Genomic DNA, 26148 nt, shown 5'->3' on the forward strand with positions numbered 1-26148 from the left:
AGGGGTTGCCCGCCCACCTCCGCATCCAACAGAAACTCCTTCCCGTCGGCTTTAAAACACCGAACCGGCTTGCCTCACCCCTCCGGTTTTCTACCACAACCCATCCCGCACACTCCGCTCCACTAAGGCCAACCTGCTCACCGTATCCGGATCTCGTCGACCTCGCCACCGACCCCTTGCCCGCATCCTATCTCCGGTGTGGAATTCCCCCTCTCTCCATATCCTACAGACCACCGCTCTCCCCAATTTCAAAGCCGTACTAAAATCCCACCTCCTCCAAGTGGCTTTCTCCTATTAAGGCCTCATTCCCCCTACTCTCTCTCCCCTCTGCGTCACCCTCGGTCTTGGATCCGCGCCTTTTAAGCACTTGACATCCACCCCAACCTCGAGCCCCTCGGCCCTTCTGTGCGGATTCATCGTCATTTCTTTAAATATCGGTCTCCCGCTCTAGGCCGTAGATTCGTTGCTCTAGGAGGGGGACCCGCCAAACCGACGAGCGCTCGGTCCAGCGTTTCGGACACGTCGGGCGCTCGACAGATACCACCGATGGAGTCGGAAAGGGAGCGATGAAAGAGGCGAGGCGGGGATCAGGCTCCACCGTCTGGGGACTGGTCGTGGGCAGGGAGCGCGTCTCGTTTATCGTTCTGGTCTCCCCAGCGCTCAGTACAGTGCCCGGCGCACGGCGAGCGCTCGGTGAAGACGACGGACGGCCCGACTCGGGCCTCGTCATCGGCGCCCTAAGTAGTGAGGTTGGGATCAGTCTCCGCCACCTCCCCGGGACCGAAGACCGGTCCCGGGCCGGGGACGAGTGTGTTGATTGTCGCGCTGTCCTCTCCCGAGCGCCTAGTCCAGTGCTCCGCGCCCGGTGAGGACAGGATAAATGCGATGGAGGGCCTGCCAGTCCCGGGCCTCACCCTCTGGCCCCCGTGGGCAAGGGAGTGTGGGGTCTGGGGCAGTTGAGGGATGGCTGGAGGGCGGGCGTCCCGGGTCCCCGTGGGGCTCGGTGACCGGGTCCCGAGTCGGCGGGGCTCCGGGTCACATGCGGCGGGGCGGCCTATCGCGCCGCCCGCCCCGCCCCGCCCCCGCCCCCCGCCCGGATCCCGCAGCCGCTCCGCCCCGCTCCTCCGGCCCCACACCTGCTCTGCCGCAGAAAGGTGAGGCCCGCCCGCCCTCCCGCACCTTCTCCCGCGCCTCTCCGCATCGCTCATTCTTTCGGTTCGGTCGGACTGCTCCAGCGCCTACTGCGTGCACGGCACCGGACTGAGCCTTCCCCCCGCGCAGCTCCGCATCCCCGTCCCGCCCCCTTCCCCCGCGCAGCTCCGCACCGGCCCTGGGCCGAGCCTTCCCGTCCCGCATCTCCGCATCCCCATCCCGCTCCCTTCCCTCGCCCCCTCAGCATCCTTCCGGTCCCTTCCCGCATCCCCGCATCCCCGCATCCCCTCCCGCCTCCTTCCCCCGCGCCTCTCCGCATCCTCCCCGGGCCCGCAGCCGCTCCTGCCGGGACCTCCTTCCCTGACCTCTTTCCGGCCTCCCCCCTGGGTTGGTGTCTCTGTCTCTGCCCGTCTCTGTCTCTGCTCGCCTCCCAGCCTCTGCCTGCCGGGCTTGGCGGCCGTCTCTGGCCCCGTCTGTGTTTGCGAAACGTCTCCGACCCTGTTGGGATCTGTCTCTGCCCGGGTCTGTGTCCGGCTCTGGCTCTGCCTTTCCCTCCATCTCTGACCCTGTGTTTGTTTCTCTCTGCCTCTGCCTCTCTCTCCATCTTTGACTCTGTGTCAGGGTCTCTCTCTCTTTCTCTCCGTCTTTGACTCTGTGTCTCTCTGTCTCTATCTTTCTCTCCATCTTTGACTCTGCGCCTCTCTGTCGCTGCCTTTCTCTCCATCTTTGACTCTCTGTATCAGTCTCCGACTCTGTGTCCGTCTCTGCCTCTGCCTGTGTTTATGTCTCTTTTGCTTCATTTTTGACTCTTCCTGTCTCTCCGACTCTGTGTCTGTGTCTCACTATGCCTATGTTTGGGTCCCCTGGTCTCTGCCTGTCTCTGCATCTCTGCCTCTTCCTGTCTCTCCAGCTCTGTCTCTCAGTCTTGCGTCCTGCCTGTGTTTGTGTCTGTCTCTGCCTGTGTTTACATCTCTGCTTCTGCGTCTCTCTGCCTCCTTCTGTGGCTGTGTTCCCCGTCTCTGCCTGTCTCCCCATCTCCTCTCCCGTGCTTGTGTCTCCTCATCTCTGTCTCTGCCTGTCTCTCCCTCTCTGTCTGCATTTGTGTCTCTCGGCATCTCCGCCTGGGCTTGCGTTTCCCCAGCTCCGCCTGCCTGTCTCACCATCTCCTCTCCTGTGTCTCTTTATCTCTGCCTGTATTCGTGTCTCTCTGTCTTCTCGGCATCTCTGCCTGGGATTCCACCTCTCTGATTCACATTCTCATTCGCTCTCGGCTCTTCCCCTTCTACTTGCGATTTCGGGGTCCCTGTACCATCCTCCCTATCCAGCCCCCACCCCACATGTCTCCAATTTCCAATTTTGTCTCTTTGCCAGCATGCCCCTACAGCCAGTCGATGGTCGGATCTCGGGGTTCAGGGTTGAGCGGAGGGGAGTCACAGACCCCTTCCCCCTCTGGCTGGTCCCGTCCTTCCCCTCTCCCCTCCCTCTCCGCACTCCTAGAGCTTGTCTCTCCTTCTCTCCCTCCTGCGCCCCTTTCTCCCCCTCCCCCAAGTGAGGAGAGAGGGCAAGGCTGGAGAGGATTGGGGCACTTCGGGGGGGCGGGACGTTCGCAGCCCCTGGGCAGGACTGGGGGAGATCTCGGGCAGGCCAGGGGAGGAAAGTCTCAGCAGGCCGGGGCGACGAGGCACTGCAGTCCGGTTTCGGGCAGTCTCCGAAGAAGCAGCAGCAACTCTGCAATCTGGAGAGCTCTTACCCCCGGAAATCCCCAGGCCGGCAATTTGGAGGAGGGGGAAGCCCTCCGGGACCCCTCTCCCCTTCCTCTCCCTCCCCCCGTAGCAGCTGCTCTCCTCCCCCTTCCTTCTGCAGCCACCTTCTTTCCCCTGCAGTAATCTCCCCCCCTCCACCCCCTGCAGTGACCTCTTCACTGCCACAGGCTCCTCCCCGCACTGCAGTCACTTCCCCTCCCCCTCCAGCCCCCACCCGGGTCGGGGTCCCGCTTTCGTCCCCCCAAGGCTGTGACTCTCCCCCATTAGATCCCGGCCAGTATGTCCATCGAGAGGATCCACGCCCGGGAGATCCTGGATTCCCGTGGAAATCCCACTGTGGAAGTGGATCTTTGCACGGCCAAAGGTACCGGGAGGGGATTGGGCGGGGGGACCGGGATGGTGGGGAGGGGGGGACACGATAAGACAGGAGGTGAATGGGGTGGGGGATGACAGGATGGAGGGTGGAGGGGTGGGAGGCTGGGGTGTGTCAGTCAATGGTCCCAGGGAATAGAACTGGGCCACGGGAAACAGCGTGGCCTAGTGGATAGAGCAAGGGGCCTAGGAGTCAGATGGACCTGGGTTCTAATCCCGGCTCTGCCACCTGTCTGCTGGGTGACCTCGGGCAAGTCACTTCACTTTTCCGGGCCTCAGTGACCTCATCTGCAAAACGGGGATGAAGACGGTGAGCCCCATGTGGTACGGGGACTGTGTCCAACCCGATTTGCTTGTATCCCCCCAGCTGTTAATACAGCACCTGGCATATAGTAAGCACTTAATAAATGCCAATTATCATGTATGTACCCTGTGCTCCACACCCCTGGTGCATGTGGCTGGCATGTCTCTGCCCCCGGAACCCCTGCCAGGGGTTGTGGGTGGGCTCTGCCTGTCCCGGGGGCCTGTCCTGGGGGAGCCCGTGGAACTCAAAGTGAGTACGGACTCCCGGCTGGCCGGCTGGAATTGCGGGAGACGCTATGGGGTCGAAGAGTCCCATCTGATGCCCCGGTTCTACCCCCCCAGGCCTGTTCCGGGCAGCGGTGCCCAGCGGTGCCTCCACGGGCATCTACGAGGCTCTGGAATTGAGAGATAATGACAAACAGCGGTACATGGGGAAAGGTAGCGTTCGGAACACTTCTCGGCCTCCCCCCGCCCCGCCTCGGCCGGGCCTGACTCCCCCGCGCCCGATCGCCACCCCAGCCTGCCTCAACCCGGCCCCCCAACCCCAATCTGCCCACCCCCCTCCACCCCGCCCCAGCCTGTTCCTTTGCCCCCGCCTCAGCTTGGCTCCTCCAGGCCCAGCCCCAACTTTCCCAGCCCTATTAATCACCCAAGTCCCTCTACCCCAGTCTTCCCACCCCTGCTCTTCCCCGCCACCCCTGACTCAGTTTCTCTCCCTCTCCAGGGGTCCTGCAGGCTGTGGACCACATCAACAGCACCATCGCCCCAGCCCTGATCAGCTCCGTGAGGACCACCCCACCGCAGGCGGGCTGAGTGGGTGGGGGCGGTCAGGGGAGGGTCTGCCCGCTTCCTCCTCCTCGGGACCCCCAAAGGGCACGGGTGCCGTGCCAGACTGGGCTCTGAGGGTCGGGGGAGGGTGCAGGGAAGCAGCAGGGCCTAGGGGACAGAGCCCGGGCCTGGGAGTCAGAGGAGCTGGGTTCTAATCCCTGCTCTGCCAGTTGCCTGTTGTGTGATCTTGGGCAAGTCACTTCTGTTGTCTGCACCTCAGTTTCCTCAACTGTAAAATGAGAATTCAAAGGCCGTTCTCCCTCCTACTCTGTCTGTGAGCCCCCGTGGGACAGGGACTGTCTCCGACCTGAATAACTTGTATCTACTGCAGCACTTAGAACAGTGCTTGACACAGAGTAAGGGCTTAACAAATACCACAAAACAAGAACAGATGGGCTGGAGTCCGGGCGTGGGAGTCAGAAGGACCTGGGTTCTAGTCCAGACTCTGCCACTCGTCTGCTCTGTGATCTTGGGCAAATCACTTCCCTTCTCTGGGCCTCAGTTATCTCATCTGCCTGATGGGGATGAAAACTGGGAGCCCCGCCTGGGACGCGTACTGTGTCCAACCTGATAAGCTTGTATCTCCCCCAGTGCTTCGTACGGTGCCTGGCACAGAGTAAATGTATAACAGATACCATAAAACCAAAACAAACCCAACAGGGGGGTCTCTGTGGGTATAGCGCTTCCACCCCGGGGGGCTGGGAAGGGGCTCCCTTTCCCAGCTCCCCGTTCCTCCCTTCAGGGCCTCTCCGTGGTGGAGCAGGAGAAGTTAGACAACCTCATGCTGGAACTGGATGGAACCGAGAACAAATGTAAGAGCCAGCAGGGACACAGTGGCGGACCGGTTGAATTAGCAGTAGGAAGGATTGAGGTTAGACAGGAGGAAGGTCCGGAAGACCCAGGGAGAGGCGGATTCCCAGCCCGAGGGGTTCAAGGGTCGCCTTCCCCAGAGGCGGGGGGTGGATGAGATGACCTCCAACCCCCGTGGACCAATCAGTCAATGGTGTTTATCGAGTCCTTACTACGTGCAGAGCACTGTACTAATCGCTTGGGAGAGTACAATAAAACAGAATAAGTAGACACGTCCCCTGCCCATATTGAACTTGCAGTCTAGAGGGGGAGACAGACATAAATATGAATAAATGAGTAATTTATAATCGATAATTTAAAGATATGCACATAAGGGCTGGGGAGTTGGAGGTGGGACACATATCAAATGTCCAGAGGTCGCAGATAGAAGTGCACAGATGACGCAGAAGGGAGAGAGAGCTGGGGAAAAGAGGGCTTAATCGGGGAAGGCCTCTTGGAGGAGGTGTGACCTTAATAATGTTTTGAAGGTGGGGAGAGTGGTGGTCCGGCCTACATGGAGGGGGAGGGAGTTCCGGGCTAGGGGGAGGAGGTGGGAAAAGGGTCAGCGGCCAGATAGACGAGATCAGGGCACAATGAGTAAGGTGGCACTAGAGGAGCGGAGTGAAGAGAGTGACAGGTGTGTGTGTTGGGGGGGTTCTGGGGGACCCCTCCCCCAAGGACCCCTCTCTGTGTCTCCCCAACCCCCTCCGGCTCTGTGTCCTGCAGCCAAGTTCGGGGCTAACGCTATCCTGGGGGTGTCCCTGGCCGTGTGCAAGGCTGGGGCAGCCGAGCGAGAGCTGCCTCTGTATCGCCACATCGCCCAGCTGGCTGGCAACGCTGACCTCATCCTACCCGTGCCCGTGAGAGTCGGGGGTCTGGGAGGAGGGGGGTGAGGGCGGATTGGGGGGAGAGTCGGGTGGCAGGGTGAGGGAAGAGGGAGTGGGGAGGATGCACAAGATGCGTGAGCTGGAGGCAGGGGAGAGGGTAAGGGGAGGGGGTCTGCTTCTGGAACGGGGCTCGAGGGAGGCACTGGGGTCCTGGGTCTGGCTGGGATGGAAGTCAGTCAACTGTATTTTCTGAGCTCTTACCTTGTGCAGAGCACTGTACTGAGCGCTTGGAAGAATACAACGCAACAATAAACGGACACATTCCCCCTGCCCACAACGAGCTGAGGGTCTAGAAGGGGGAGACGGACATTAATAGAAATAAATAAATTACAGATAAATGCTCTGGGGCGGGGAGGGGGGATGAATAAAGGGAGGGTACTGTAATGGAAGGGAGGATGCTATGGGGGAGGGTCCCTGTGTTGACTGGGACAGATCTGGGGGGAGTCCGTAGGATGGTTGGGGCCACGGCCTTCTCCCGTCCCCCACCCATCAGGCCTTCAACGTGATCAACGGGGGTTCCCACGCGGGGAACAAACTGGCCATGCAGGAGTTTATGATCCTGCCCGTGGGGGCCGAGAGCTTCCGGGAGGCCATGCGCATCGGGGCCGAGGTCTACCACACCCTCAAGGGCGTCATCAAGAGCAAATACGGCCAGGACGCCATCAACGTGGGCGACGAAGGCGGCTTCGCCCCCAACATCCTGGAGAACAGTGAGGGTGAGCGAGTGGGGGGGTGACGGGGCCGACGTCTGGAAATCCTGGGGGTGATGGGCCAGGGGTCCCCGGGTTTCCGGCGTGGGGGCGATGAGCTTGTGTCCCCACGTTCCCACCGTGGAGGCGAAGGCCTGGTGTCCCCGAGTTTCCGCTGCGGGGGCGATGAGCCCGGTGCCCACCCCCATCGGCCGCAGCTCTGGCAGCCTATACTCTCCCCGGCCCCATCCCCAGCCCTGGACCTGGTGAAGGAGGCCATCGACCGGGCGGGCTACACCGAGAAGATCGTCATCGGCATGGACGTCGCCGCCTCCGAGTTCTACCGCGACGGCAAGTACGACCTGGACTTCAAGTCCCCCGCCGATCCCTCCCGCTGCATTTCGGGGGACCAGCTGGGGGCCCTCTACCAGGGCTTCGTCCGAGACTACCCAGGTGAGGGAGCCGCGGTCGCGGTCACCCACGCTCCGGTGGCCGAGCGTCCCGGGGCGGACGACGGGCCGGAAGGCCCGGTGCCGGGGCGGGGGAGGGCGGATCCGGGGTGCCAGGGTGGCGGGGGGCGTCGGTGAGACGGCCCCGGGCTGGGATCTGGACCGGTCAGCGCTCCCCCGCAGTGGTCTCCATCGAGGACCCGTTTGACCAGGACGACTGGGCCGCCTGGGCCAAGCTGACGGCCACCGTGGGGATCCAGATCGTCGGGGATGACCTGACGGTCACCAACCCGCGGCGCATCGAGCGGGCGGCCGAGGAGAAGGCCTGCAACTGCCTCCTTCTCAAGGTCAACCAGATCGGCTCGGTCAGCGAAGCCATCCAGGCGTGAGTGCCCCGGCCCGCCCCCTCCTCTCCCTGCTTCTCTCCCTTCCCCCCGCCTGACCCTTATTGGACCCTCGCTGCTCTGACTTTCATTCATTCATTCATTCATTCAATCGTATTTATTGAGCGCAAACCACTGTACTAAGCGCTTGACAGAGAACAATATAACAACAGACACATTCCTGCCCACAGCCAGGTCACAGTCTAGAGGGAGAGGTAGAAATTAATATAAATAAATAAGTAGAGAAATAGATGAAAAAAAATGACTTCTGATCCCTGCCCGACCTAATCCCTCTAGACTATAATCTCGTCATGGGCAGGGAATTCATTTGTACTTATTGAGCGCTTAACGTGTAGAGCACTATATTAAGCACTTGGGAGAGTACAATATAACAATAGACAGACACATTCCCTGCCCACAGCAAGCTTAGAGACAAGCTTTCATGTGTCATATTGTTTTGTGGTACTCTTCCAAACACTCAGAACAGAGCTCTGCACACAGTAGGTGCTCAATAAATATGGTTGACTGACTGACCGACTCTTTGCAACCCGCTCCATCCCGCCCAGACTGACTGTCCCCCGATTTCTAATCAATCGATCAATGGTATTTATTGAGTGCTTACTATGTGCAGAGCACTGGACGATACAATAGAATTAGCAGACACATTCCCTGCCCGTAATGAGCTTGTAGCCCGGAAGCCCCTTCTCCAACCTTCCTTTCCTCTGACCGTTCCTGGGGCCAGAGAAGCCACCGTCCACATCTGTCTCCTCACCTCCAACAGGGCATGCTTAGGCCCTCCAGAGTCCACCACACTCCTCTTTTTTTAATGGTATTTTTTAAATGCTTACTATGTGCCAGGCACTGTTCTAAGCACTGGGGTAGATGCAAGATAATCAGGTTGGTCCGAGTCCCTGTCCCATATGGGGCTCAGAGTCTTCACCCCCATTTTACAGCTACTGGGGGTGGTTGAGGTCCGGGCCGGGTTGGCGGGCCGACGGCAGCTCGGGGGTGGTGCTGTGTGGCAGGTGTAAGTTGGCGCAGGAGAATGGCTGGGGGGTGATGGTGAGTCACCGCTCTGGGGAAACTGAGGATACCTTCATCGCAGACCTGGTGGTGGGGCTGTGCACCGGGCAGGTGAGCTGGGGGGGCGCCGGACCGGTGGGCGAGGCGGAGGGTCGTGCGGGACGCAGGGCACTGGGCTGAGGGGGCAGGAGCTCCCGGGGGCTAAGGCGGGGGTGCCTAGGGAGGGGAGGGGAGGTGATTCCTGGGGGCTTCTGGAGCCTGGAATCTGGGGCGGTGTCGGGGGGAGAGAGGGGAGGTGGGCCCACCCTCTCTGAGCCGCCCCTGGGTCGGGGGTTTCAGATCAAGACTGGGGCCCCCTGCCGCTCCGAGCGACTGGCCAAGTACAACCAGCTCATGAGGTGAGAGGGTGGGGGCTGGGGTGGGTGGACCAGACCAGGGGGGAGCGGAATCCAGAGTTGGGATGGGATCCCTGGATTTGGGGGGTGGACTGGGCTGGCAGCGGGGAGCGAAGTCCTGAAGACGGTTGGGGGTCAACTGCGGCGCTCTGGCCCGGGCCCGTGGGCTCGGACTGAGTCCGAAGAGCCCTGGGGTCGGGGTCAGACCCGCCCGCCCCCCCGACCACCCCCACTCTCTCTCTCTCTCTCACAGGATCGAGGAGGAGCTGGGGGATGAAGCTCGCTTTGCGGGACACAACTTCCGCAACCCCAGCGTGCTGTGACGCCCCCGTTTGACACACAGCCGTCCCTCCCGCCTTCCCACCTCACACTGAGACCCCTCCACACACTCGAGACCCCCATCCCCCATACCTGAACCACCCCCGGTATCCTCACCCCGCCCTCTTAAAGCTACTGGTTCCCTTGACCCCGTCCCAGGAAGTCACCCCCGACCCTGGGGGGGTCTGGGATGAGTCCTACCGCTGCCGCCCTTTCCTCCCTCCTCAGAAGATCCTGTCGTTTCCGTCTTCCCACCCTCCTCCCCTGCCCCCTTCTGCATTGAGCTTCAGGAAAGGGCCCTGCTGGGGCTGGGCAGAATCATTGGAATCAGGAGGGAAAGGGCCTGGTATTTGGGAAAGAAAGCCTGGTCAGTGCAGGGGGCAGAGGGGACATTCCGGGTGGGCCAAGTGAGACCAAACGCTTGGGTGAGTGGCCCTCTGTTGTGGGTAGGTGTGGTGTGTGTGTGTGTGGGTGTGTGTGTGAGAGAGAGAGAGAGATCTGTGCACGGTCTGACCTTGTAGGGACCAACCTGCCAAGGTGTGTGTACGCGTGTTTGTGTGATTGTGTGCGAGATACCTGCTTTAGGGCTGTGCCTGTCTTTTGTATTTATTTATTTATCTATTTATTTACTTATTTATCTATCTATCGACTTGTTTATTTGCTGGGCCTGAGCCCCAGGGGGCCGGCTGGGTCTCTCTCAGTATGTGCCGAGTCTGGGGCCCGGGGGTGTCACGTGTCCAGACTTCACATGGTGCCCCCGGTTGTCCGGGCAACAGGGTGGGAAGAAGAGCAGGAAGTGACCCCCCCCCCCACCTCCCACCCCCTCGCCCCGTGTCCCTTCCTGTACTTGTGGGTCCTGCCCACTACCGGCCCGACTAGGGGGTGGGGGGCCCTCTGGGCTCGCCTTTACCCTTTTCCTCCCCACCTCCGCTCTACCCTGCTCCCCCAGCCCCACCGGAGCCCCCTCCCCTCCTCAGCCCACCCCTTCTTCCCTCATCCCCCGGCACAGCCATTACTACCATTAAAGTCTGGTTCACGCCCTGTGGTATCACCGGTGTGTCTGCGTGTCTGAATGTGGGGGCCTTGGAGCGGTGTTCCCCGAGCCAGCTGGCCAGGGCCTTGCTTCCCGGACCCTCCTCCCGGACCCTCAGGAGCATCCGCTTCTGGGGTGGAGCTGTTATCACACACCAGCCTGGGGAGCCCGGCCCACCTGGATCGGCAGGGGCATGGTGGGGGGCACTGGGGAGGGGGTGGCGGTGCTCAAGGGGGAGGGACCCTCAGTCATAGGAAGGGTGGGAGGAGCTCGAAGGGGTCAAGGTCTGGCCAGAGGCCTCGACCTTTAGAGAAAGTCGCCCCCCCAACCCCGGCCTCCTTCCACCGGCTGGAGCCCGGGACGGTCAGCGGGCCTGACCCCGGTCTGAGCTACGAGCCGGTCCGGACGGCCAACCCCCAGCCCCTCAAAAACAGGCTCCAGTCGATGACCTTGGGGAGGGGTCAGAGGTTCTGCACCCCCAGAGCAGGATGGGACGGGGTGGGTGCCTGGGCAGGACCGAACGGCTACCGTCCCCATCTTTAAAGTCCCCTCCCCCATCGGCCAGAGGGCCCCCCCCACCCCCTTCCCCAGCTTTCTCTCCTTCCGTTCCCTGCTGCTTTTCCTCTCCTGCCTGGGCTGGGTCCCCCCGCCCGCCCCCACCCCCAGGTAGGGGCGGATTGGGTTTCAGCCTGGGCCTCCCCAGCCCCAAACTCCCCTTCCCCTTTGTGCCGTTGCCTGGCGACCGGAGCAGGCCGGAGTGTGTGTGTGTGTGTGTTGGGGGGGGGACACACGAGGGGAGAAGGGGGAGGGGGGAAACCTTGAGCTGCTGACCCAACTGGGAATCGGGGCGGGGGGGGGGAAGGGTGTGGGAGGAGGGCAGAGCCAAGGATAGGGATCGGGTGAGGAGGGAAAGTATAGGGAAGGGGCTGTGGAGGGGAGGATCGGGGGGACCGATCGGGGCAGACTGGAAAAATCACGCAAGCCAGGGGGTGTCTCCCCCCTCCCCTTTGGAGTGACTCTGTCCCCCTCCCCTCAAAGGGACACCGCTCTGGGGACAGCACTCCCAGGGTCGGCAGTGGAGAAACCGGGGAAACAGTGTGCCACCCGGGGGGGGGAAACTGGCATCCGGGCAGGGGGCTCCCCAAATTGGAGAGGAGGATGGAGCAAGGGTCGCTCTCTGCTGTCCAGGGTCCACCTGGGACCTGGGGGGGGGTCTCTAGCCCCCGAACCCCAACCCCTCTGGCCCTTCGAAGAAGGACGGAAGCCATGGTACCCAGCTCTCCCTACTTCACCCATTCCCCCCACCTTTCCATCTTTGGCCTGCCTGCCTGTCCAGTCCAGTCCAGCCCAGTCCCGTCCCAGTCCCCAATCTCCCAGGGGCTTCTCGTCCCTTTATTCCAAGCGGAGGCCAGGCAAGAGGGGCATAAAGGGATGGGCAGCAGGGAGACTGGGTGGAGGAGGTGTTTGAGGGGTCAGAGAAGTTGCGGGGGGGGGGGGAGGTGTATGTCTCTGTGTGTCGGAGTGCATGTGTGTGTATGTGAGGGCATGTTTGCGTGTCTGAAAATGACCGTGTGAGTGTATCTGAGGGCGAACGTGTGTCGGTGTTGGAGTGCGACTGTACTTGTTTAATAAGTGTGGGCCTGTGCGGCTCTAAATGCGCGTTGGAGAGAATGGGTGTGCGAGTGCAGGCTTAGAGAGCGGCAGTGAGGACGGGAGTGTGCGGAGCGTGTGCCGGAGAGTGCCCGTCCACCCCGGAGGAATGTTTGCCTGTGTGTCTGCGTGTTTCTATTTCCGAACGTGAGAGTGTACGGGGGACGGGGTGGGTGTGAGTGTGTGGGTCTGCGTATCTGTGAATGCAAGTGTGGTCATGCGTGTGTGTGTGTGTGTGTGCGTGGGTCCTGGGCGGGGGGGGGGGGGGGAGCACAGGGAGAGGCGGGGCTGGAGGTCACGGAGGGAAAAAGTCTCCCAAGGCGCGGGGGGGGGGGGGGGGGTGGGGGGATTTGGGGACGCCCACCCCATCAGCCCGCCCCCATCCCGCTTCCCCCTCCTGGAGCTCTTCTTTGCCTCCAGCTCCCATTTCCACTCCCACTTCCCTCTCCCCATCTCCCCCCTCCACGTTTCCCCTTCCTCATCCCCCTCGCCCCCACCCCATCTCTCCTCCTCCTCCTCCTCCTCCTCCTCCGGCCCCCCCTCCTCCCTCCTCTCCCATCCCCCTCCCACCCTCTCTCCCTCCCTCTCCTTTTCCCTCCCTCCCTCCCTCCCTCCCTCCGTCTCTCCTTCGTCTCTCCGTCCCTCGCTCGGTCGGTCCTTCCCCGGGCGGGCCGGCGGCTGGCCGGCTGGTTGGCCGGCTGGCTAGCTGGCTGGCTGGCTGGCTGGTTGGCTAGCTGGCCGGCTCCCTCTCTCTCTCCCTCCCTCCCTCCCTCCCTCCTTCCTTCCCTCGCCTCCCCCTCCGTGTCCCTCTCCCGCTTTCCCGGGGCCGAGCCGCCCGGCTGGACGCGCCTCCCCCTGGGCCCTGCCCGGACCCCCGGCCTTTGGGGGGTGACCAGCCGTTTTTGCTTTTTCATTTTGATCTGGGGAGGGGTCGAGGGAGGGAGGGGCCCATCTCCCGGGAGGGGGCGGGGGGCGAGGGGCGGGGGGCTGCTGGGGGAGGGGGGAGGGGGATGGGGGGCTCCCCCCGGGGGGGGCACGAGCCCCGGCCGCCGCCTCTGAGCCGCCCCCCGGGACTGCCCGAGCCCCCGAATCCCGCCCGGCCCGTCGCCACAGCCCGGTAAGACCCGCCGCGCCCCTCTCCTCCCCCCCCCCATTTTGTTATTTGGTCCGAGACCCCCTCCCCACCCCCAGCCCCCCGCCACTGCAGCCTTCGGAGCCCGGAGAGAGGAGGATTGGGGAGGGGGCTGGGGGGAAAAAGGGCGGGGGGCAGAGACAGGACAACCCCAATCGGGAGAGTCCGGGGGGGCGCAGGGGGGTCCCTGGACGGGGGGAGGGTCGTTGATGGGAGACCGAGAGGGTGGGGGGGGCTTCTGGGAATGTGGGGAGGGGGGGCCGGGAAGAACAGGAGAGCAGGAATGTGGGGGAGAAGGAGAAGGCGATGGTGCGCTGGGGAAGAAAATGGGGAAGAAAAAGGAGATTCTGGGGAGAGGGGCCACCGACGAGGAGGGATTGGTGTGGGGGCGGGCGGCTGAGGAACAATGAGACCCTGGAGGAAGGACGGAGACATGGTGGGGGGGGGCGTCCCGGTTTTGGGGGGGAAGGACCGGAATTTTGAGGCCTTCGCCTCGGGCCCTTCCTCGGGGTGCCCCGACACCCCCCGCTCCTGGCCCCGATTGACTCCCGGCAGGGTCTCGGAGCTGGGGGGAGGGTCCCCCAAAACTCGGAGGGAATCGGGGGGGGTAGGGAGAGACATCAAGTGAGAGGGGCAGGAGGCCGAGGAGGGGGGCGAGCGGGACAGCTGGTGAAACTGCATTTTTAGGGAGGTGGTCCCCAGCCTGGGAGTCCACCCCTTCGTTCCCCACGGGCCCAGACCCTCCCCACTCCTGTGGAGAGAGCCTCTTCCTAAGACGGGGCCGGGGGCGGGGGGGCGACGACAACACTCCCCTAGGAGGCCAGAGACTCCCCCGACTCCTTCCGAGGGGACCCCGGGAGGTGCAGTGGGGGAGCAGGGGTGTTGGAGACCCTAGGTCACTTGACGACGCTCCGAGAGGTCAGTTGGGGTCCGGTGGGGCCTGGGGCCGGAGCAGGTTTCTGACCCGCACCCACCCCCCACCCCGAGACCCTGGGCCTCCTATTGGCATTGGCCCCCGGGACTCCCAGCTGGCCCCGAGCTGGGGGTCCGCATCCCCCCAGGTGGAGAGGAGGGGAGCTTCCTAGAAGGAGGGACAGCAGGGGCCCCTGGAGGGGGCTTGGTCCTCAGTGACCCCAAAGGATGGGCCTGACTTGTGGTAGCCTCACCCCACCCTGGTGTTGTTGCCCCCCACTCGTGGGGCAGGGGCGGGGGAGGCTGAGCCCACCTCCCCGTCCCACAGTCCGCTATGATGCTGCCAGGAAGTCCTCTTTGGGCACCCCCCACCATAATAATAATAATAATTATTATTGTTATCTTGGTACTCGTTAAGCCCTTACTATGTGCCAAGCACTGTTTTAATCGCTGGGGTAGATAGATACAAGCTAATCAGGGTGGACAGAGTCCCCGTCCCACGCGGGGCTCACAGTCTTAATCCCCATTTTGCCGATGAAGTACCTGAGGCCCAGAGAGGTTAAGTGACTTGCCCAAGGTCACCCAGCAGACATACGGCAAAGCTGGGATTAGAACTCTGGTCCTTCTTACTCCCACACCACCCACATAAGTTGACCCTCCATCTTCCTGTTCCCTCTCCCCATAAGGAGCTTGTCCTCTTCCCCAACTTGGCCTCCCCTGGGCCTTCCTCCTCCTCCTCCTCCTCCCCCCTTCTCCTCCTCTGCTTCCTTCACCTCCTCCTCCTCTGCCTCCACAACCTCCTCTGCCTCCAATTCTCCCTTCTATGCCTTTCCCTCCTCTTTCTCTGCCTCCTCCTCCTCTGCTTCCTTCATCTTCTCCTCTGCTTCCTCTTCCTCCTCTGCCTCCACCTCCCCCCTCCTCCTATGCTTTATCCTCCTCTTCCTCCTCCCCTTCTTCTTTCCCCTTGTCAGTCCTGTAGTGACCCCTCAGGGGAGGAGGCCCGGAACCTAGGTCAGAGGTGACGCTCCCATCTCGGACGGGTTCGGCGAGGGTGGATGGGGGAGGATTCCAGGCCCCTCCCCTCAGTATATGAGGGGGTGCTTAGAGAGGTGGATTGGCAGGGTCTCTTTTCTTGGTCATCTGCCCACCAGTGGAGGCCTATCCAGGGGGACTCCTAAATTCCTGCCTGGGCTCCCTGGTGGGTGCTGGGTCCAAGCAGTGACGACCCCCCTACCCTACGTGTCTCCTTCGCTCTTCCTTCTGGTCTTCACCCCCTCCCCACTGGCCAGGACTCATCCGACCTTTCCTGGTCCCCAGCTCTTCCGTCATCTGTCAGCCCACAGACACCCTGGAGTTTCTCTTCCTTTCCTGCTCCTCATCGTGGTTCCTGACCCCCGACCCTCAGGAGGCCTTCTCTGGCCCAGAACCCCCACAGGGCCCATGAGGCTCTCCAGAGCCCCCCTCAAACTCTTAATCCCACCCTGACCCCTCCCTACCACCGGTTTTCTGGATCACTTGTCTACCAGAGTACTGGCCTATTGGAACACTGTTATACCAGACTGCTGGTCTACTGCAGTACGAGTCTACCAGAACACTGGTTTATTGGTTGGAGCACTGATAATAATAATGATGGTATTTGTTAAGCGCTTACTATGTGCCAAACACTGATCTTCTGGAACACTGGCCTACTAGCATGTTGGTTTCCCTGGACAGACGAGGAAATGGGCACATTCCTTTATTGTTTCTAGATGAGGGATTTCTCCCCATCTTCTGAGCCGAGCTTGCTTTGGAAGGGCAGTTTTCAGATTATTTGGGGAAAATCGTAGGGGGCGGCTGAGTGGAGAGGGGTCAGGAGTCCCGGGTTCACGTCCCAACTTTCACCGGGCTGTTCTGGTGAGGCTGGAGCTGACCTCGTCCCCCCTTCTCCGGTCTCAGTTTCCCATAGTGTTAAATGGGTGGAATGACCCCGGCTCCTCCATCGTTCCCAAGACTCTGAACTGTTTGGGCGACAGACTGAGGGAAACGTGGCTTCTCCGGCCCCTTCCTGTTGGTGGGGACTAAGCGGGGAGGGCAGAGGAAGGGGAGGGGGTGCCGGGAGGCAGAGGGCGTTGTAAATGGGCAAGGGGGCTGAGGTGGAGGTCGAGTTGTAAAAAGGCCCTTCTCAGGAATCGGGGATGGGGTGGGGGAGGATCACGTGACTCTGAAGGGGGTAGTGGAGAAGAGGGCTCAGCGGCCCAGGAAAGCTGGAGAATCAATCGTATTTACTGAGCACTTACTGTGCAGAGCACTGTACTAAGCGCTTGGGAGAGGACACTATAACAGAGATAATAGATACGTTCCCTGCCCACATTGAGTTTACAGTCTAGGAGAGAATTGCGTTGCGGGACACTCCTGCCCACAAATCACTCTGGCCCAGCTCCCCCAGCACCCCTCAGTTGCTCTCCCAGTGACAGGGAGCAGCAGAGCCAGTCCATCATACAGATCACCGAACGAAGCGCTTGCAAGAATACGGTAGGGTTTGTCGACCCGGTCTCTGCCCACAAGCAGCTCACCATGCAGCAGGGGAGATGGGCACTAATGTCCATTCCGGTCAGGAAGAAGGAACTGAAGGAGAGGACCTCTCGGGCCCCGATGACCTACCTCTCTCTGCATCTACCGGCAGGCCTCGTCGGAGATTCCCCGAAGCATCTGGGCCCCGGGGGTCGGTCTTCAGACCCCCACGGACGTCCGGCCTCCGACCCCCGCCGCGGGAGCGCCGGGCCGCGGGGAAGCCGGGCGAAGCCTTCCAGTTTCCGTTTCCAGCCGCCCTGGCCGAGGAGAATGGGGCCTTCGCAGCCTGAAGAATGAAGACGCGACAGAACAAGGACTCAGTGAGCGGGGCCTGAGCTGGGCCGGGTGGGTCAGGGGAGGACCGGGGGTTGGGGGTGGCGGGGGGCGGAGGATGGCTCACGCCCACCCCCGCCCTTAGATGTCGATGCGGAGTGGACGGAAGAAGGAGGCCCCGGGACCCCGGGAGGAGCTGCGATCCCGGGGTCGGGCCTCGCCGGGGGGAGCCAGCTCCTCCAGCAGCGATGGCAAGGCGGAGAAGTCCAGGCAGGCGGCGAAGGTATGGCACCAGGGCCTCTCTCCTTACCCCCACCAACCAGGGCCCCTCCCCCGGGAGCGGCCCACCCTCCAGTCCTGGGGGCAGGGTCCGGCCCACCGGCCGGCTGGGTAACCGGCAGCCTCTCTTCTGCCCGCAGAAGGGCCGTGCGGAGGAGCCCACCACCCCCAAAGGCAGCAAGCAGGGTCCGAGCGAGATCTCCGAGAGCGAAGGCGAAGAGACCAGTGCCCCCAAGAAGCCCAAAACCGAGGTGCCGTGGCTGCCCACACCCCCGTCTCCGAGCCCTGCCCCATCCCATTCCCTCCCCTCCAGGGAGCCCAGGATTCCCAAACGGAGCGAGGGTCTGGGAGGGAATTGCAGGAAGAAAGGCTGGAGGGCTGCGGGCTGATGGGGGGCGGGAGTGGAAGGAAGCCAGGATCTGGGACAGGGAGGGTCAGCTGAGTTGGGAATATGGGGCCGGGGAACTGTGAGCCCCATGTGGGACGTGGACTCTTTCTAAGCTGATTAGTTTGTATCCACCCCAGCGCTTAGTACAGTGCCCGACACATAACAAGTGCTTAACAAATACCATCAACGACAGCATGTGACAAAACACTGTTCCAAGCGCCAGGGTAGGTGCAGGTTAATTAGGTCGGACGCAGTCCCTGTCCCGCTTGGGGCTCGCGGTCTAAGTAGGAGGGAGAACAGGTTGGGGAGGGACTGAGGAGGGGCATTTGAGGTGGACACTGGGAGGAAGTTGGGTTACAGGGAGGGGCGTGAGGCTGTGAGAGGACCAGACCAGGGGGCTGTGAGAGGAGACGGAGGCTGGGAAGAAACCAAAGCCTAGGGCCTGGGCAGTGGGCGGTCAGTCAGTCAGTCGATCGTATTTATTGAGCGCTTACTGCGTGCAGAGCACCGTACTGAGTTCATTTATTCAAGTCAATTGTATTTATTGAGTGCTGACTGTGTGCAGAGCACTCTTCCGAGTGCCCGGGCGAGTCCCAGAGAACAGTGAACGCACACATGCCTTGCCCACAACAAGCTTCCGGTCTAGAGACTTGGGAGAGTCCAGCGGAACAGTATTAACAGACCCATTCCCTGCCCTCAACGAGCTCACAGTCCGGAGCAGGAGGGCGGGCCCGTCGGGACGGCGGCCCAGGCCGGGGGGCGGGCGGGTGCTGACCGCCCCGCCGCCATCCCCCCCGACCCCGCCAACCCCGTCAGGAACGGCCCCGGCCGCAGTCGCCCTCGGACCTGGACAGCCTGGACGGGCGGAGTCTGAACGGCGACACGAGCAGTGACCCCCGGGACATCGACCAGGACAACCGCAGCACGTCCCCCAGCATCTACAGCCCCGGCAGCGTGGAGAACGACTCCGACTCCTCCTCCGGCCTGGCCCAGGGCCCCGGCCGCCCCTACCACCCGCCGGCCCCCGAGGGCGCCCCGCGCCCCCCGGACCACCCCGCCGGCTACCACCCGCCGGCGGAGCCCCCGGCCGCCAGGCTGTTCCAGGCTCTGCCCGGGCCGCCCGCGGCCCACGCCCAGCTCTACGCCGGGGCCGCCGGCGGGGGCGTGCTGGCCGGCCCCAAGGCGGGAGGTGCCGCCCCCGCCGCGGGCACCCCCGGCCCGGGGAAGCAGCAGCACCCCCCACCCACCACCCCCATCTCCTTGTCCGGCCCCGGGGTCGGCGGGCCCCCCGCCAAGCCCCCCCCGCCCCCCGGGGGAGGAGGCAACCCACCTCCCGCTCCCCCGCCGGCGCCCTTTCCCCACGTGACCCCCAATCTGCCCCCGCCCCCGGCCCTGCGGCCCCTCAACAATGCCCCGGCCTCCTCTCCCGGGCTGGGCGCCCAGCCTCTGCCCGGGCACCTCCCCTCTCCCCACGCCATGGGGCAGGGGCTGGGCGGGCTGGCCGCCGGCCCAGACAAGGGCCCTGCCCTGGCCCCTTCGCCCCACCCGCTGCCCCCTGCCGCCACCCCCTCCTCCTCCAGCCCGGCCGCCCCTCTGAGGTATCATTACTCCTCTTCGGGTGGTTCGGCCTCTGCCTCCTCTGGCTCTTCCTCCTGCCCTTCGTCCTCGTCCTCGTCCTCCTCTTCTTCCTCCTCTTCTTCTTCCTCCTCCTCCTCCTCCTCCTCCTCCTCCTCCTCCTCCACGGCCTCCCAGTACCCGGCTTCCCAGGCGCTTCCCAGTTACCCCCACTCCTTCCCGCCCCCCGCAAGCCTGTCCGTGTCCAGCCAGCCCCCCAAGTACACTCAGCCGTCCCTGCCTTCCCAGCCCGTGTGGAGCCAGGCGCCCCCGCCGCCCCCGCCCTACGGCCGCCTCCTGGCCAACGCCAACGGCCACCCGGCCCCCTTCCCCGCCCCGCCGGCCGGCCAGCCTCCCTCCCACCCCCCGGCCCCGACTCACCATCACCTGCACCACCACCAGCAGCCGCAGCACGGGGGGCCCGGGGGGTACCCCCACCCCCTGGAGGGCAGCGCCCCTCACCACTCCCACCCCTACGCCCTGTCTCTGCGCCCCTACCCGCCCGGCCCGGCCCACCTGCCCCCACCCTCCCACAGCCAGGCTCCCTATGGCCAAGCCGCCCCCTCGGGTCCCACGGCTTCCGCCGCCTCGGCTGCCATCGCCGCCGCCGCCTCCTCCTCCTCCTCCTCTTCCTCCTCCTGCCCCTCTTCCTCCTCCTCCTCTTCCTCCTCTCAGGGGCCCTACCCCTGCTCCCACCCCTCCCCGTCCCAGGGCCCCCCTCCCGCCCCGTACTCCTTCCCTCCGGCCCCCCCGGTCACCTCGGCCACCCTGTCCACCGTCATCGCCACGGTCACCTCCTCCCCGGCCAGCTACAAAACGGCCTCCCCGCCTGGACCCCCACCCTACGGCAAGCGCCCCCCCTCCCCCGGGCCCTACAAGACGGCCACCCCTCCGGGGTATAAGCCGGGGTCCCCCCCCACCTTCCGCACGGCGACCCCGCCGAGCTACCGGGGAGCCTCGCCCCCGGTCGCCCCCGGGACTTTCAAGCCGGGCTCGCCCCCGGCGGGCCCCGGGCCTCCCCTCGGCGCCGCTCAGATCAAACAGGAGCCGGCCGAGGAGTACGAGGGGCCCGAGAGCCCGGCCCCCGCCGTCCGCAGCCCCTCGCCGGCCCCCAAGGTGGTGGACGTGCCCAGCCACGCCAGCCAGTCGGCCAGGTGAGGGCCGGGGGGAGGAGGAGGTGGGGGTGGGGGGCGGGCAGGGCACCCCACGCTCTGGGAAGACCGGTTGGGGCAATTTAGGGGTCAAGGGTGGGCGGAGGGAGGACCGGGTGATAATAATGGTGGTGTCTGTTAGGCACTTACTAGGTGCAGAGTGCTGTCCTAAGCGCTGGGGGAGAGACAGGGTCATCAGGTGGTCCCACGTGAGGCTCACGGTTAATCCCCGTGTTACAGATGAGGTCACTGAGGCCCAGAGCAGCGAAGTGCCTGTCCCACAGTCCCACAGCTGACAAGTGGCAGAGCCGGGATTCGAACCCATGACCCCTGACTCCCAAGCCCGGGCTCGAGGCGGCGTGGCAGTCAGAGGTCGTGGGTTCAAATCCCAGCCGCCTGTCAGCTGCGTGACTTTGGGCCAGTCACTCCACTGGGCCTCAGTTGCCTCGTCTGTCAAATGGGGGTGCAGACTGGGACCCCCACGGGGGACAACCTGATGACCTCGTATCCCCCCCCCAGCGCTTAGAGCAGTCCCGGGCCCGTAGTAAGCGCTTCACCAACGCCATCACGATTCAGCGCTTGAGAAAAGGCGCTTTTATGATCATCGGGCCCCTCGGGCCTGGGCTCGCTCCGCTAGGCCTCCACCTTTCTGGAAGTTGCGTTGGAGGGGGGCAGGTGTGTGGGGGGCGGGTCGGGGGTTGTGAGGCGAGGGTGGGATGGGGTGATTGCGGGGCTGACGAGGATGAGGGCGGTCGTCTCCTCAGGTTCAACAAGCACCTGGACCGGGGGTTCAACTCGTGCGCCCGCAGCGACCTGTACTTCGTGCCCCTCGAGGGCTCCAAGCTGGCCAAGAAGCGCGCCGACCTGGTGGAGAAGGTGCGGCGCGAGGCCGAGCAGCGCGCGCGCGAGGAGAAGGAGCGCGAGCGCGAGCGGGAGCGCGAGAAGGAGCGCGAGCGCGAGAAGGAGCGCGAGCTCGAGCGGAGCGTGGTGAGTGCCCCACCGCGCCTGCGCGCACCCCTCCTCTCTCTCTCTCTCTCTCTCTCTCTCTCTCTCTCTCTCTCTCTTTCTCTCCCCCCCCCGCCCGCGCAGCCGCACTGGCAGCGCGGGAGGAAGGTCGCAGCGCCACCTGGGGGCTGGGAGGAACCGTTGCCGTTCGCGCCGCCCCGCCGTTCGTTGCATTGCGTTTCTTTCCTTCATTCGGTAGTATTTATTGAGCGCTTCCTAGGGGCAGAGCACTGGACTAAGCGCTTGGAATGGACAAATCGGTAACAGATCGAGACAGTCCCTGCCCTTGGACGGGCTTACAGTCTATTTCTTCGTTCATTCACTCGCTCGGTCGTATTTATTGAGCGCCTAAGGGGTGCCCGGCACCGGACTTGGAACGAGCGATGCGGCAGCAGATCAAGCAGATCCCTGCCCAGCAACGGTCAATGGGCAGGGATTGTCTCGATCTGTTACCGATTTGTGCATCCCAAGCGCTTAGTACAGTGCTCTGCACATAGTAAGCTCTCAATAAATACTGTCGAATGAATGAATGAATCTGTTGCCGAATTGTCCATGCCAAGCGCTTAGTACAGTGCTCCGCACAGAGTAAGCGCTCAATAAATACTATTGAATGAATGAATAAACGGGGCGGGGCTTTTTTGAGCGCTTCCTGGGTGCAGATCACTGTGCTCAGCGCTTGGGAGAGGACAGTAGGACAATAATAGAACGGACACGTTCCCTGCCCAGCATGAGTTTACGGTCCAGAGGGGGAGACGGGACCGTTTTTATCCATTCATTCATTCGGTCGTATTTTTCGAGCCCTTCTGTGTGCAGAGCACCGTACTAAGCGCTTGGAAAGTGCAATTCGGCAACAGAGAGAGACGTCCCCTGCCCGCAGCGGGCTCTCAGTCTCGAAGGGGGGAGACGGACAGCGAAACAAATAAATTCAGGTCCGGACTCTGCCCCCTGGACCCCCCGCTCCCCGCCCGGCCCTGACGCCGCTCCCCTGCCCTCCCTCCCCCGCAGAAACTGGCCCAAGAAGGCCGGGCCCCGGTGGAGTGCCCGTCGCTGGGTCCCGTGGCCCACCGCCCGCCCTTCGAGCCGGGCAGCGCGGTGGCCACGGTGCCCCCCTACCTGGGCCCGGACACCCCGGCCCTGCGCACCTTGAGCGAGTACGCCCGGCCCCACGTCATGTCTCCCGGCAACCGCAACCACCCGTTCTACGTGCCGCTGGGCGCCGTGGACCCGGGCCTGCTGGGCTACAACGTGCCGGCCCTGTACAGCAGCGACCCGGCCGCCCGGGAGCGGGAGCGCGAGGCCCGGGAGCGCGACCTGCGGGACCGGCTCAAGCCCGGCTTCGAGGTCAAGCCCGGCGAGCTGGAGCCGCTGCACGGCGTCCCCGGGCCCGGCCTGGACCCCTTCCCCCGGCACGGCGGCCTGGCCCTGCAGCCCGCCCCGCCCGGCCTGCACCCCTTCCCCTTCCACCCGGGCCTGGGGCCCCTGGACCGGGAGCGGCTGGCGCTGGCGGCCGGGCCCGCCCTCCGGCCCGACATGTCCTACGCCGAGCGGCTGGCGGCGGAGAGGCAGCACGCGGAGCGGGTGTCGGCCCTGGGCAGCGACCCCCTGGCCCGCCTGCAGATGCTCAATGTGACCCCGCACCACCACCAGCACTCCCACATCCACTCGCACCTCCACCTGCACCAGCAGGACGCCATCCACGCCGGTGAGCCCCCGCGCCCCGCCGGGCAGGCAGGCGGTCGATTCTATTCCCTGGGCGCTTACTGTGTGCAGAGCACTGTGTCGAGCGCTCGGGAGAGGACCGTCGAACAGTAAACAGACACATTCCCTGCCCGCCACGAGCTTTCGGTCTAGAGAGGGAGACAGGCGTGAATCGGAATAAAGAAATGCTGGATGTGGACAGAAGCGGAGCTGGGAGGGGGTTGGGTAAAGGGGGCGACGCGGAAGGGAGTCGAAGGAAAGAAAAAGACGGCTTCGTCGGGGAAGGCCTCTCGGAGGAGACGGGCCTTCAGTGAGGTCCGATAAGGCGGAGAGAGTAGTGGACTGGCGGACACGAGGAGGGAAGGCGGGACAGGGGCGAGAAGTCGGAGGCGAGATCGAGGGGATGGAGGTACAGTGAGAAGGTTGGCATCAGAGGGGTGAAGTGTGCCTAGGAAAGTAGCGAGATGAGGTAGGAGGGGGCGAGGCGATGGAATGTTTTAAAGCCGATGGTGAGGAGCAGGAGGTGGATGGGCAGCCACTGGACGCTCTTGAGGAGCGGGGAAACACAGACTGAGTATTTTTGTAGAGAAGCGATCCGGGCAGCGGAGTGGAGAGAGACGGGACCTCCCTCCTCCCCGCCCGCTCCCCGCAGCCCCCCCCCCCCCGCGCTCCGTCTCCTTAGCGTTTCCCCCGGCTCCGTCTCGCTGACGGGGCCGGGTCCCGCTCTGCCCCGTGTCCCCAGCCTCCACCTCGGTGCACCCACTCATCGACCCCCTGGCCTCCGGGTCCCACCTCACCCGGATCCCCTATCCGGCCGGGACCATCCCCAACCCGCTCCTGCCTCACCCCCTGCACGAGAACGAGGTCCTGCGTCACCAGCTCTTCGGTGAGCCCCCGGGAGACGGGGCCGGGGAAGCTGGCGGGGCGGAAGGGAGGCCGAGGCGATCGGCGGGCCCCCCCGGGGTGGGGTCTGGCTCTGGGGCGGGGACCACCGTGGGCCTGCCCTGACCCCGTGGCCCCCGGTGCCCCCCTCAGCCGCCCCGTACCGGGACCTGCCGGCCTCGCTCTCGGCCCCCATGTCGGCGGCCCACCAGCTGCAGGCCATGCACGCCCAGTCCGCTGAGCTGCAGCGCCTGGCCCTGGAGCAGCAGCAGTGGCTGCACGCCCACCACCCCCTGCACGGGGTGCCCTTGCCGGCCCAGGAGGACTACTACAGGTACGGGGAGCGGGCGGGCGGGGGTCAAGGGTGGGGACGGCTCCCGGCTCGGAGGCGGGCGGTGCTTGGGGGGCCGGGGCCCATCCTCTGTCCCTCTCCCCGTCCCCCAACCTCCCCCCCGTCTCCATCCCCCCTCTGTCCCGCTTCTGTCCCCGCCTTCAGTCACCTGAAGAAGGAGGGCGACAAGCCCATGTGAGCTTCGCCATCCGCCACCGCCCCCAGCCCCCCGGGCCGGGGAGAGCCGCCTGCACGGAGCGACCGACCGAGCACACCAGCCCCGGAGGGCAGTGCAGCCCGGGAAGGGGGCACCAGTTGGCCCCGGGAGGGGCGGGGAGGGACGGACGGGCCCGGGGGGTCCCCCCCCACCCCGACCCCGGGCCCTCGCCGCCCCCCACCCCCTCCGCGGCACGGTGGCGGGCCCCCGCTCCCCTCCCGTTGATGTGATTTCCCATCGTTAGACGTGGCTGTTTTGCGTAGCGTCGTGTGCCGCCCTCTCCCCGCGCCCCGTCCCCGCCCCCGCCCCCGTGTGTGCGTGCCCCCGTGACCCCGCCCCACATTCATAATTTATATATATAAATATCTATATGATGCTCTTAAAAAAAGCCCCAACTGAAACCAAACAAAAAAAAAAAACAACTCACGATTCCCCAGGATGGTGGCTGAAACTGGTTCTTTATTTAGTGGAGTGGAGGGACACGGTGGGGCTGGGGGTGGGAGGGAAGGGGGCTGGGGTGGCGTTTGGCCGTTGGGGTCGGGGGGAGGTGGGGGACCGGACCTTGACAATCACGATATTCCTATGATATTACTGCTTATTATTAAGCAGTTACTAGGGACCAAGCGTCGGGATCGAGATGTCGGATCAGACACAGTCCCTGTCCCGTTTGGAGTTCACAATCCTGGGGAGGGGGAAAGGTAGATATTTAATCCTCTTGAAGAAACGGGCTCGAAGAAGTCAAATGACTTGCCCGAGGTCACGCAGGAGGCAAGTGGCAGATCCCGAATTAGAACCCAGATCCTCCGACTCCCAGGCCTGTGCTCCTCCCACAGGCCACGGGCAGCCGGCAATGCTCTACTCTCCCGGCCGGGAGACCCCTCTGAAGGATGGGGGTGTCGGTCGATCGTACTTATTGAGCGCTTACCGTGCGCAGAGCACTGTACTAAGCGGTTGGGAGAGTACAATCTCACAGACACGTTACCTGCCCACAGCAGGGCTGGACGTGAAGAGAACGGTGAGGCCGATAAACGGTGAGCCCTTATTGCTGTATTGTACTTTCCAAACGCTCAGTACAGTGCTCTGCCCACAGTGAGCCCTCAATAAACGTATTTGAATGACTATAAAGTGGCCAAGAAGGTGGTCAACTTAACAGCCCAGTGGGGTGGGGATCTCCCCCGATTAGACTGTAAGCCCGTCAAACGGCAGGGACTGTCTCCATCTGTTGCCGACTTGTTCATTCCAAGCGCTTAGTACGGTGCTCTGCCCCTAGTAAGGGCTCAATAAATACTATTGAATGAATGAATGAATGAATGAATGAATGAATAAAATGAGGGAAACTGAGGCCCCAAGCCCCAGGGCAGGATGGGAGCAGCACAAGGGTCCTCAAGATAAAGAGATGCGAAAGACCCTCCCCCCTGCTCCCCTTTGACCTCTCAACCCAATCACCGAACTGTCTCTTTAAGAGCCGCGGGAGGAGTTGCGCGCGCACCTCTCCGAAGGCCGAAGCCCTTCGGGTCTTTTCGCCGCCGGGGGGCGGAGCCGAGCCCCCCTCCCGTCCAATCAGAGCCAGGCTGATTTGCATGGCGGCAGAGCGAGCTATTTCTCCGCTTCCTAGAGGGAAA

At 63.6% G+C, this 26148-nt stretch overlaps 2 protein-coding genes across 3 annotated transcripts; both read left to right on the top strand.

Moving 5' to 3' along the window:
• The first annotated feature begins 1088 nt into the window (after positions 1-1088).
• Positions 1089-10462, top strand: ENO2 (enolase 2). 2 transcript variants are annotated; one of them, XM_029054560.1, is made up of 12 exons: positions 1089-1154; positions 3183-3279; positions 3933-4028; positions 4315-4373; positions 5161-5230; positions 5994-6127; positions 6648-6870; positions 7099-7296; positions 7476-7677; positions 8701-8809; positions 9038-9096; positions 9347-10462. In XM_029054560.1, the coding sequence occupies exons 2-12, from the start codon at positions 3195-3197 to the stop codon at positions 9414-9416; spliced, it is 1305 nt and encodes a 434-aa protein (XP_028910393.1). In that variant the 5' UTR covers positions 1089-1154; positions 3183-3194; the 3' UTR covers positions 9417-10462. The 2 variants fall into 2 exon arrangements, with proteins under 2 accessions (XP_028910393.1, XP_028910394.1); XM_029054561.2 differs by lacking the exon at positions 1089-1154 and adding an exon at positions 1442-1539.
• A 2633-nt stretch (positions 10463-13095) lies between these two features.
• On the top strand, positions 13096-24678 carry ATN1 (atrophin 1). Its single transcript, XM_029054516.1, has 10 exons — positions 13096-13211; positions 16801-17008; positions 17107-17244; positions 17381-17491; positions 18445-20396; positions 21158-21380; positions 22404-23100; positions 23839-23982; positions 24132-24312; positions 24475-24678. The coding sequence occupies exons 2-10, from the start codon at positions 16982-16984 to the stop codon at positions 24506-24508; spliced, it is 3507 nt and encodes a 1168-aa protein (XP_028910349.1). The 5' UTR covers positions 13096-13211; positions 16801-16981; the 3' UTR covers positions 24509-24678.
• Positions 24679-26148: the final 1470 nt, after the last annotated feature.

The sequence above is a fragment of the Ornithorhynchus anatinus genome, chromosome X4 (assembly GCF_004115215.2).
Source record: "Ornithorhynchus anatinus isolate Pmale09 chromosome X4, mOrnAna1.pri.v4, whole genome shotgun sequence".
In the NCBI taxonomy this organism is placed as follows: Eukaryota; Metazoa; Chordata; class Mammalia; order Monotremata; family Ornithorhynchidae; genus Ornithorhynchus; species Ornithorhynchus anatinus.

Bases quoted from the DNA above. Each gene is read 5' to 3' on its own strand.
- ENO2 (XM_029054560.1), top strand. From the start codon at position 3,195: ATGTCCATCGAGAGGATCCACGCCCGGGAGATCCTGGATTCCCGTGGA. The intron at 4,029-4,314 runs GTAGCGTTCGGA...CTCCCTCTCCAG, and splicing joins ACAGCGGTACATGGGGAAAG to GGGTCCTGCAGGCTGTGGAC. The intron at 4,374-5,160 runs GTGAGGACCACC...TCCTCCCTTCAG, and splicing joins CCCCAGCCCTGATCAGCTCC to GGCCTCTCCGTGGTGGAGCA.
- ATN1 (XM_029054516.1), top strand. From the start codon at position 16,982: ATGAAGACGCGACAGAACAAGGACTCA. The intron at 17,492-18,444 runs GTGCCGTGGCTG...CAACCCCGTCAG, and splicing joins CCAAGAAGCCCAAAACCGAG to GAACGGCCCCGGCCGCAGTC. The intron at 24,313-24,474 runs GTACGGGGAGCG...CCCCGCCTTCAG, and splicing joins GCCCAGGAGGACTACTACAG to TCACCTGAAGAAGGAGGGCG.